General features: G+C 49.3%; 1 protein-coding gene across 1 annotated transcript in view; it reads left to right on the plus strand.

The window, feature by feature from the left end:
- The window catches only part of myripb (myosin VIIA and Rab interacting protein b), a 129912-nt gene that overhangs the window by 89648 nt on the left and 27764 nt on the right, over positions 1–12500 (plus strand). Inside the window, exon 5 of the mRNA XM_056583982.1 lies at positions 10537–10679. Within this exon, the coding sequence (XP_056439957.1) occupies positions 10537–10679 (143 nt within the window). The remainder of the gene's footprint in view (positions 1–10536; positions 10680–12500) is intronic.

Consider the following 12500-nt stretch of genomic DNA (forward strand, 5'->3'; position numbering starts at 1 on the left):
CATAGGAAATCGAATCCAGGACCTTTCAGCTGGGAGCTCAACGGCCATGGCCGCTACAGTATCGTGCTCCCCTGTATCACAGCAGACCAGACTGCTCCCTCAATACAGCTGAGTCTGGAACTGTCGAGGGGTTAAAGAATAGAGAGCTGAAACAAAACACGACTGTCAGACGCGCACATCAGAGACTCAGCGAAAGGAAGTGAGAGAGAGAGAGAGAGTTTCAGAAGGTACAGCAGTGCGCTGCGCTTGTCTAACCAGGTGCTCCGGACTGGGAACAGTGTGACCTAATTGAACACACTAAACCCTCCCCCCCCCACCAGCCCCACCACCTCCGTCTCATCTCCTCTGCTGGGCCAGGGGCCTGTCATCCTTGGCTGCCTGGTCTCCTCTCTGCTCGCTCTCTAATCCCTGGATGAGTGAAGGTCTGGGTGAACGGGGGGGGTTGAAGGACGATGAGGAGAGGGTGGGGGGGGGCAGGTGGAATCAGGCAATGACGGAGGGAGGGCGAGAGGATTGAGAAGGGAGAGATAGAGGGAGAGAGGGGAAAGGAGGGGAAGAGAACGACAGCCCGTTGGGTGGACATGAAGAAGGGAATAGGAGATAAGGCTCGGAGGAAAAAGGAGGAGAGGTGAGAAAAGAGGCGTGCAGGGTGAGAGTTCCCCCGCAGCGCTAAGTTTAGCTTTGAGCTGTGGAGGGGAAACATTGACCGAGGAACGCCCTGCCATGAAACCCACCCAAGCTGTATTTCTGCATACAAAAATATACACATGGATGTATAAATATATACACCATTAACTCATGTAGAAAAATCGTATTTCTAAAGACAAATATAGACGCCCTCCCTGCAGCCCAGGTCTGACTATCTAAATGGCATCAGAGCCACAGCCAGGCGATCAATACGTCCTCCCCCTGGCTCCCTACGGGGTTATTTACAACACTCAGCTCTGTCAGAGGCGTGCCCCCCCCACCCCTGACCCTCGGGGTCCAGCAGCTGCGAGCCCCGTGACTCGACCCCGTTTAAATCAGCCCGACAGGTGGGCAGGGCGCCGCCGGAGGTTCTGCTGGAAGGCGCTCCCATTTTTTTCCTCTTCGGGGGTTTGACCTTTGACCGGAGCTTGTCACGATTGGCTGAGAGGCTTTGCTAACTCAGAGGATGAGTCAGGATTGCTTTGACCGGGGCGCCGAACCTGCCGATCATAGTTTCCTTTAGTTTGTGCACTATAACTCGGGTGCAGCCGAACGGGCAGGGAGCACAGCGAATGAACCCCAGCGCCCTAACCCTAACCCTAACCCAAACCCTAACCCCAGCGCCCTGACCCTAACCCTAACCCTAACCCTAACCCTAACCCTAACCTCAGCGCCCTGACCCTAACCCTAACCCTAACCTCAGCGCCCTGACCCTAACCCTAACCCTAACCCCAGCGCCCTAACCCTAACCCTAACCCCAGCACCCTAACCCTAACCCCAGCGCCCTGACCCTAACCCTAACCCTAGCCCCAGCGCCCTGACCCTAACCCTAACCCTAACCCCAGCGCCCTGACCCTAACCCCAGCGCCCTGACCCTAACCCTAACCCTAACCCCAGCGCCCTAACCCTAACCCTAACCCCAGCGCCCTAACCCTAACCCTGACCCTAACCCTAACCCTAACCCCAGCGCCCTGACCCTAACCCCAGCGCCCTGACCCTAACCCTAACCCTAACCCCAGCGCCCTAACCCTAACCCTAACCCCAGCGCCCTAACCCTAACCCTAACCCTAACCCTAACCCTAACCTCAGCGCCCTGACCCTAACCCTAACCCTAACCCTTACCCCAGCGCCCTAACCCTAACCCCAGCACCCTAACCCTAACCCCAGCGCCCTGACCCTAACCCTAACCCTAGCCCCAGCGCCCTGACCCTAACCCTAACCCTAACCCCAGCGCCCTGACCCTAACCCTAACCCCAGCGCCCTGACCCTAACCCTAACCCCAGCGCCCTGACCCTAACCCTAACCCTAGCCCTAACCCTAACCCTAACCCTAACCCTAACCCTAACCCTAACCCTAACCCTAACCCTAACCCTAACCCCAGCGCCCTGACCCTAACCCTAACCCCAGCGCCCTGACCCTAACCCTAACCCCAGCGCCCTGACCCTAACCCTAACCCCAGCGCCCTGACCCTAACCCTAACCCCAGCGCCCTGACCCTAACCCTAACCCCAGCGCCCTGACCCTAACCCTAACCCCAGCGCCCTGACCCTAACCCTAACCCCAGCGCCCTGACCCTAACCCTAACCCCAGCGCCCTGACCCTAACCCTGACTACGATCCCGCCATGGGTGCGGGAACAACTATCATGGGACGTTTCTACCTAGGAACAAACAAATCTCAGAGAGGGAGAGAGACGGGGGGGGGGGGGGGGGGGAGAGAGAGAGAGAGAGAGAGAGAGAGAGAGATAAAAAGGTATTTGTTTGTCCCCTACGGTGAAAAGTTGGAAGGATGGAAATGGAGAGGAGAGAAGAGAAGAGACGGAGCAAGAGAGGGGATGGAGAGGTGAGAGTGAGATGGAGATCAAGTTAAAAAGATATCTCTCCCTCTGTCTGTGTCATTTTCTGTTTCTCTCTCTCTCTCTCTCTCTCTCTCTCTCTCTCTCTCTCTCTCTCTCTCTCTCTCTCTCTCTCTCTCTCTCTCTCTCTCCCCCCTCGATCTTTCTCCATTCATTCAAAAGGGCTTTATTGGCATGGAAAATAAACATCTACAGTGCCAAAGCAGTTAACAAATAAAAACAATATATTTGATCGACCTCACTCTCTCTGCCAGTTGAAGATTGAGGGTCATGGGACTGGCTGTGAAAAGCAGCCTTCTAAGAATAAGAGATAGAAGTGGAAACACCACTTGAGCCCAGTGAAGAAAATGACCTTTATCTCTACAGCGTTAAGAAATCCTCCCTCTTTTTCTCTTTGTCGTTCTATCATTTGAATTCAAAAGAGCTTTAATGGCATTGGAGATAAACATTTACATTGTCAAAGCAGTTTACTGACTCCGACACCGTCATAACAGCCTTTGGATCAGGATGGTTGCCATGACTCAAGGTTTAGTTTTGACGTTGTCTATGTTGAGATGGACATCAGTTTAACCAATCATGCAAAACCCTCAGTGCACGTAATGCATTCCACCTTTAATGACTGAAAGTCTCAGTTAATCAGCAATTTGTGCAAATGTGTCACCTGAGCATCAAAGCCAAAACATAACTGCATCTCACATCGCCTGTCTTGGTTTGTAGCAAGCAGTTACCATGGAACTACCATGGAACTACCATGGAACTACCATGGAACTACCATGGAACTACCATGGAACTACCATGGAGTGCTTGTACCTACGAACAAACCCACACACTCGCAATCATACATACATAACCACTTAAACCTATCTTGATATACAGTGAAACAATTTAGTGTTAGCTTTGGATTGGCCAATATCAGAAACCGAGGAGCCCTATTGGCTGATTGGCCAATATCAGAAACAGCGGAGCCCGATTGGCTGATGGGCTTGGCCCTCAGCTGGTTGGCTGGGTTTCTATTATTGTTAAAATTGAAAGCGAGCTTCACTCAAAATGAAACCGACATGCAAGGTGTGTGTGTGTGTGTGTGTGTGTTTCTGTCTACGTCTGTGTGAAACCAGAACAATGCATCAAAGTAATGAATCTGTTGTTGTCTTTCTTCTGTGCAGCGCTGCAGCTGATCTCAGTCGCTATACAGCTAACATATATCTAACCCTAACTCTAGACATACGATGCACCTCCAGCTCAGACACACACTCGGTAGACCTGTCCAAAGAACAGACCTACAAGGTGCATATACAGGCCAGCGGAGAGCCTAGATATGAGCCAATTAATCAAAAATAACAGTTCAGTGCATTCAGCCATACCAATATAAAGAGAACAGAACTGGATTATGGTTCAACTAATCTGGCAACCGCTCCGTTGTGTGTCCTTATGCTCAAACGTGTGTGTGTGTTTGTGTGTGTGTCTGTGTGTGTGTGTGTGTGTGTGTGTGTGTGTGTGTCTGTGTGTGTGTGTGTGTGGGGGTCGTGACATGCCAAATTGGGAGACCAAGCTGTTAATAATAATAATACAACAATAATAAATAATTTGTTAGATAATAAGAAGTGTCAGTATAAATGTCAGTAGTCAATATAAATGTAAGTAACCAAAAGGGTCAAGCAAATATCAGTCCATGTGTTACAAACAAAGGAACAAAGGAGATCAAGTGCCGGTGCAGTTATCTGGGCAGGCTCTATATACTGCAGGAGGGGGCAGCCGGGCGGCTGTCTGGGCAGGCTCTATATACTGCAGGAGGGGGCAGCCGGGCGGCTGTCTGGGCAGGCTCTATATACTGCAGGAGGGGGCAGCCGGGCGGCTGTCTGGGCAGGCTCTATATACTGCGGTATATAGAGCCGGTCCATCCCAGACCTGCCGACACTCTCCTCATTAGGAGGGAGAGAGAAACGCAGGCATACACACAGCAGGGGCGGGGTCAAAGACCCTGGGGATCTCTTTAACAGTGTGACGGGGATCCAGTGAGGGGGGCTCGACCCCTGCCGAGAGGCAGGGGGAGGGGGGGTGGCGGGGGACATCATACATGTGATTTGCAGATGATTGACTCGGTCGAACCGGGTTCTCACACCCTGCTGTCGTGTGCACGTAAAGGGCATGCTCATGATATCGTGATCCCTTTCTAGCTCAGAGGAGGAGGCTGGAAGCAAGCCTTCCTGGTCCTGCCTGGCATTTACACTGAGAGAGAGAGAGAGAGAGAGAGAGAGAGGGAGAGGGGGAGGGAGAGAGAGAGAGAGAGAGCAGTGTGTCACCCCTTCATGTGTCAGCCAACACCACCGTGTCGAAAAGGAACCCACGTTCTTCCTCTTGGTGGTGGAGAGAATAAATCCGTCCCATCCATCTGGCGGGATCACGAATGACAAGAAGGTCCTCCCAGCGCAGTATGACACAAAAAGGAAAGTAGGAAGAGAAAAGAATCGGGAAAGAAGTAATAGAGTTCAGTGGATAAGCCGGGCGATGGGTGGGTGGTTTTCGCAAATGGGAGCCGCATTGCTTTGCATAAGCTCTCTTCTGCAAATACATACACACGCATGCGCACACGCACACATGCACACGCACACATACACTTGTGCCTCATCCATAATGAGGCAGAGGAGAATCTCCCGATGCTCTACCACTACTGCATGAATAAGGGAGAGGGGTTCCCCCAGGCCCTGAGTCCTACCCTCACTTCATCAACTCTTCCCTCAATGCCTGATAACTTTCCTCCCTTTACACCCCCCCACCCCTGCCCTCCCACCGCCCCCCCCCACTCCTTCTGATCCCCCCGACACACTTCATCTCTCCTCCTCCTCCTCTTTCTTCTCCTCCGCTCTCTACTCTCTTCCTCGCTCCTCTTCTTGTGATCCCTTTGCTCGTCGTAATGTCTTGTGAATAAAACATGGGGGGGGGTGCAGGGCGGGGCCGAGGGGGGGGGGGCACTCTGTTGCGCAGCCAACTCTCCTACCGGCGAAAATGAAAACTATTAACATAATTGACTTTCTGCGCCTTCTAATGAATTGGCCCAGCTTCTGTCGAGGCTGCAGGGGGGTGAGAGAGGGAGGGGGGGGAGGGGGAGAGAGAGAGAGGCAGAGAGAGGGAGAGAGGGAGAGAGAGAGAGAGAGAGAGAGAGAGGGAGGCAGAGAGAGAGAACGAGAGCGACAGTGGGATGAAATGAGTTCTAGCCTCACGTCAAGCCGAAGCCTTGCACAGAAAAAGATGGTGGTTTCTTGGTGGAAGGAAATCACACGATACCTAATTTTGTGGACTGTTTGGTGAGCTGACCCAACCGGGAGCTAAAGGTTACAGCCACTGGGCCGTGCCATATAAAGAAAGAGAAAGAAAACAAAGTGTCATTCTAACCGGAGAAGTTGGAGCAACCGCTCTATTAAAACCCTATGGCTGTGTCCCCCAAGCTCGGTAAATGTGTGGCTTGGTCTGGCTGCGTTCTAGTTCCAGTCGAACGTTTCGATAATATTTCAGTTTCTAATGAATAAAATAACATAAGTTACCCCCCCACTAGCACAGCCCAGAGCCCACTGTGGAGCGATACTCTCTGTTAGGGTTAGGGTTAGGGTTTTTTGGGGTAACTCCTGCTTGGCAGGCCCAGGCTCCCCCCTGGGGCCCCCGGGGTCATTCCAGAGCCTGAGCACAGCCTGCTAGCTGCTGGACCTCAGACGACACCAGCGCTCAGGGTTCTACTCTGGACTTCATCACTTTATGCCGTCCATCCATTCCGGCGGGGCTGGGGGTGGTGGGAAAGGGGAGGAGGGGTTCCTTCCCCGCTGGCGCGTGTTGACCTGGGAGAGGGGGAGGAAGGGGAGGATAACGAGGAGGAAGAGAGGGAGTGAGTGATGGAGGGGGAGGGATATGGCAGGCCAAGGACCCTCAGGACCACTCAGGTTGCCTTTAAGAGTGGGGGCTATTTTCTTCCGTCTCCCTCCCCCCTCCCACATGTTTGAACAACACTGTTCATGTGCACCCAACATATAGCGTGCATGTCTGCGTGTGTGTTCCATCTCTTGCTCCTTCCTTAGGAACACTGCGCTCAATCAGGACATTGTTACATCTTACTACAGGCCCGTCGGACAAGTTACTCCGGCACACTTGGTCAGTGCGGATGTCCCAAGCAGCCGGTAGCTCACACACACAGCACGCGCGATCGTACACATGCACGCACACATACACGCACACATGCACGCACGCACGCACGCACGCACGCAGCGCATACACAAACACCGCACACACACGCACGCTCACAAACACACAAAGACGTTTTAAGACAAAGGCAGCGCAGGACAAAACATATACACAACCGCACACACATGAACAATCACACGCACACAACTGCACGCATGTACACACACAGCACACACGAACAAACACGCACACACTGCACACATGCAGACATTGAAAGACAACGGCAAGATCGAGACAACAGCCCCGCCGTCGACACACCCTCCCAGCTGTGACGTTACGTCTATTATAGACAATTTCTTACAGAGCAATGGCAGGTCGTTCATTTTATCACATAAAAACGTTGAATTCAAACATCGCGACGACCGGCATATCAACACACAAGTCACGTGATCTTAATGAGCGTCCCTAAAACACAGAACGAAAACATGTAAATAACAACAAGTATGATGAATTATGTCTATAGAGTCCACCACAAGAATACACTTTGTTGCTTAAATGTAATATTACTCTCCTCTTTGAGCCTCCCAAAATGCCTTTACACTTGGTTGCTCAAACTTAATCTTACTCTCCCCAAAAAAAACATTTGAGCCTCCCCAAATGTCTTGCGATATTGAAATCCCCCCTCCCCCTGCCGATTGTTTTAGTTGTTTAGTTTTTTCTTTTTTAGTTTTGTGTGTATGCTAAGTGTAACTATAGGCTACTGCTGCCTGTCTTGGCCAGGTCACTTGAAGATGTTTCATCTAGATGACGTGTTAAAAAATATTTCGCTTTAGTTAGGTAGGTTGCTGCCTTAGCTGTTGTTACTCTTAGTTCATTTCACTAAGGTGATTCTTTAAATGAACACAATTTTCTGATGTTTTTTATTATTATTTTCAACTAACCAACAGTAGTTGCCACATTTTTAAAATGTATATGCACTTTCAGCCCTAAATAACAATAAAAGCTATTGAATAATTGATTTGCATGCATAGTATACCGCACTTTCCATCGAACAATTACCCCTGTAACCCATGAATTTTCTCATTTTATAATGTAATCAAATGCTCAGTGAAGTGAAGCAAAAAGATACATTTCTCCGGAAACGCAGTCGTTCGCGAAGCCCTTCTTCTTCTATTTGTCTCTAACTCATGCTCCAATCTTTCAGTGATCGATGCTTCGGATTTTGTGGATGCAACAGAGTATATGATGCATAATTTTAGCAAGATTTAAGATGATCGCGATGATGATCGCGATTCTGCCTCCAATTTGTCTGTTGTCAAACCAAAACAAACTACAGTGACAGCGCCCACACTTATCCCGCCTCTTGCGAACTTAGACCCCACGTCATATCTCACCCCTTGCAAGCCTACCCCCCTAAACCCCCCTTGATTCTACTGATCTAAACGACATCGATGTCCGCATATAAAGCATCAAGTGTGAATCACCCTCAGGGTGGAATCTGATATACAAATGCGGAAGGAGAAAATGATTATGCTTGCTTCTTTCCGTAATAGATTAACCAAAATATTATACGTTGTAACATTATAGGCAGAAATGTGTTACATTATCGACTGGGGTTTCCACATTATAGCTATGGGTTTTATTACAACTAGAGGTTGCGCCTGCGGAAACTCTAGTTACAGTTAAAGCTAGAGTCCTTCCCACCAGACTCTTTCTACCTGGTTTCCTCCTACTCAGGCTCCTCAATGTCTGCATCACACCACAGAACAAGCCACCGAAACGCTGTCCCACATCCAGAATGGCTGCCATGACTACAAAGGAATGTACATAGCGCGTCATTACCGAATACTGAATCTTATAGTTAAGGACATATCAAACCAATTTGCATCCCCGGTGGAAATTTATATAGATTTCTGTGTCAATCCCTCCATGTTCAACCTCTGTATAAACCCGGACACTTGAACACTTCTGTCTGAAATACACCAGATCCTGTGATTGTTGATGAGTCGCCTACAGAGGTTTTTGTTCTTGAGATGCCTGAACCTTTAACCCCAACCTAGAGGAAGCCTTTATGACCAAGGTAATTAAATACCAACCACTCCATAATACAATCTCAGAGTTGGGTTATAAGTGCAGGCTATTTGTGTTCATATTCGGTAGCCTGGGAAATGTCCACAGGTTAGTTGTGAGAGGGCTGCGACATCTTGGGATGCCCAAAAGGGGGCTAAACAGCTGGTACTGTGCTGTCCCTGCCATCATTGGCAGCCGCTATATATGGCGGAGACGCTGCTACCCATAACCTTGAGTATTGATGCCCGTATTATGAAGACCCATGCCCCTTAAACAGGATTCTGTCAATGTACTATTAATGATCTTTTATGTGAACTTAAATAAATTGGTGAAACAAGTAAATGACAAGAGAATAACCAGCATAATAATGCCACCACTGTGGAGATGTGGACCAGGTGAGCTACGGCAGCACAGTGTGTTACGTGTGTGTGTCTGTCTGTCACATTTAGTGTCTCAATGTGGAGAGACAGACTTGTGATGGATGATACTTTTAGACCCTGACGACAAACAATGCTTCAAATGAATCATAAACATTAGCTCCCATTTTAATTAAGTCCCTTGGAAATGATCCAACATGAGATGAGTGATACATCAGAACCGGCCTCCATACTGGATGGAACCGCCACTGGCCCAAATGAAACAGCAGATGGGCATTGGAGTTTCCTGCAGTCTAATACACATCCATGATGCCTAGCAAGGGTTTCTCTGAGTCTTTCTCATCACACGGTCAGTCATGAATTATGGCTTATGTAACGAACTGCTCCGTGCCACTGGCTGGCATTTAGACCAATCAGCCTCATTTTCCCCATGAGTAAAATCCTGAGGAAACGTGTGAGATCCCGTCTCAAAACCCCAAATGATTCACACACACATACACACACATGCAGACACACACACGCACACATGCAAACACACACACACACGCACACACCCCCACACACACACACACACACACACACACACACACATGCAAACACACACACACGCACACACACACACACACCACATGCACCTGCAAACACATACACAAACACACACACCACACGCATGCACACACACACACACACACACACACACACACACACACACACACACACACACACACACACACACACACACACACACACACACACACACACACACACACACACACACACACACCAATGGTAATGCACTGCATAAATACAGCTTTATGTAGATACACAATGGATTTGCAGGATGGCAAATATGCTTCTTTCACAGTTGACTGACGTTCACACACACACACACACACACACACACACACACACACACACACACACACACACACACACACACACACACACACACACACACACACACACACACACATTACACAAATGCACAAACAAACGCAAAACATAAATTTTGTCACTTAGCAGTAAAGTGGCAGCTGATGTGAATGGGACACTGTTGGATCGGATTAAAAAGCCAATTATTCCTTTCTCCTCATGAAGCAGCTTCTAAATATAACTGGAACACTTTGACAGAGAACATGGATTTTATATCAAAGTATGCTGCAATGCCACAGACGGGCATTTTACTTTTCTTTGCCCCATTTCCTATTTTCATTTCATGTGCAAATACTGAATACTGAATATTAATAAACCGTGTTTTTTTTCCCGGCTGATGGGAATCCATGAGCACGTTCAATACATTGTTCATATCACTCTAAAAACCCATCTAATGTGATGATCTAATTTCTCTCTTATTCCATCCATCTCCTCCCCTCGACCGGCAGGGTTCTAAGGACTCGGTCCCTGGAGTGGTACTACAACAACGTTAAGAGCCGCTTCAAGAGCTTCGGCAGCGCCAAGGTCCTGAAGACCCTCTACCGGAAACACATCGACGAGAGAGGATCCCTCTCCCTCTCTGATCTCCGAGGTAACCGTCTCCGCAGTCTCCATCCTGGCCGTATCTCTGTCTCTCCCTTTGTTGGGAGCTGCTGTGGTTCTCAAGACGTCAGCCTCTAGCGCCTGTTTTTCTCCGCAGCAGCACAGTGAATTGAGCCGCAGTGCATTGAGGTGCAGGTGGGCGTTCAGTTGTCTTCTCCAGAACCACCACAGGTAGACTAGACCCACAGGTAGACTAGACCCTAAGGTAGACTAGACCCACAGGTAGGGCACACCCACAGGTAGACTCACAGGTAGACTAGACCCACAGGTAGACTAGACCCACAGGTAGGGTAGACCCACAGGTAGACTCACAGGTAGACTAGACCCACAGGTAGACTAGACCCACAGGTAGGGTAGACCTACAGGTAGACTAGACCCACAGGTAGACTAGACCCACAGGTAGGGTAGACCCACAGGTAGACTAGACCCACAGTTAGACTCTAAGGTAGACTCGACCCACAGGTAGGGTAGACCCACAGGTAGACTAGACCCACAGGTAGGGTAGACCCACAGGTAGACTAGACCCACAGGTAGACTAGACCCACAGGTAGACTAGACCCACAGGTAGGGTAGACCCACAGGTAGGGTAGACCCACAGGTAGACTAGACCCACAGGTAGACTAGACCCACAGGTAGACTAGACCCACAGGTAGGGTAGACCCACAGGTAGACTAGACCCACAGGTAGACTAGACCCACAGGTAGACTAGACCCACAGGTAGGGTAGACCCACAGGTAGACTAGACCCACAGGTAGGGTAGACCCACAGGTAGACTAGACCCACAGGTAGACTAGACCCACAGGTAGGGTAGACCCACAGGTAGACTAGACCCACAGGTAGACTTAGGTCTTTACGGAATCAGCTCGGCAGGGGGGTCCAACACACAAGCCTCATACATTTCCCGCACCTTACGCTATGTAATTGTAAAATTATACATTTGTTATACTTTGACAACCGTGAAAAAGCTTTTATACCAGCACAGTCAGAGCTGTATTGGCAGGTTATGTTCAGAATCGTATCCTCAATGATGGAACCCTTGCCATGAGACAGACAAATTGGTGGTTATGTTTTGAGAGTGAGATGAAAACGCACTTCAAAAGGGATCTTCAGGGACACAATAATCCCTCTGTTTTAGAGGTTTGATTCTCTGCCCAATCCTGAGGCTCTCCGAGAAATGCAGCCAATGGGGCTGGCCTTTGCTTGGCTCAGACGCACCGTGCATGTCTCAGGTTGGGTCAGGCTGGTATTTTTGGGCCCGATCTAAGCTCTCGCCCAGACACTTTTCTCTCTCTTGATATTTTTCTCTCTCCCGTCTGCCTGCCTTCCTCCTGGGGTATTTAGTCATTATCCATGGTTTTTGCACATGAAATCTTTTTACCACCCGTCTGCAACACAGGCTGGCTATCCCTGTGGCTGGCTTCAAAGCCTCGCTGCATGTTTCGGTGCACAGGATTACCGAGATGAAGAAGGCAGGGAGCCAGGGGGTGAGCAAGGTCAGCACACTTAGGGAGAAGTTAAGGAAGAAGTTATGAGGAAGGACTCAGAGATGCACATTGTTGTCTATTCCCATCTGCTGAGGGTGGTATCGGAAGAAATCCCACTAAAATTCGATTTCCTGATTGATAATTTTATTACGTTTGTTAAGTTGTTCGATGCTTTTTTTGGGTTCAATACTAAATGGTGAGTGTTGAATAGTGATGATGAATGCTTTACTGAAAGACAGCTGCCTTCCTTCGTCTTCACTAATTTCTCTCTCCCATAATGTTTTCCCTGTCCTCTCTTACTGAATCTTTGCCTCATGGCCAACTAT

Source organism: Gadus chalcogrammus, chromosome 23 (genome assembly GCF_026213295.1).
Source record: "Gadus chalcogrammus isolate NIFS_2021 chromosome 23, NIFS_Gcha_1.0, whole genome shotgun sequence".
In the NCBI taxonomy this organism is placed as follows: Eukaryota; Metazoa; Chordata; class Actinopteri; order Gadiformes; family Gadidae; genus Gadus; species Gadus chalcogrammus.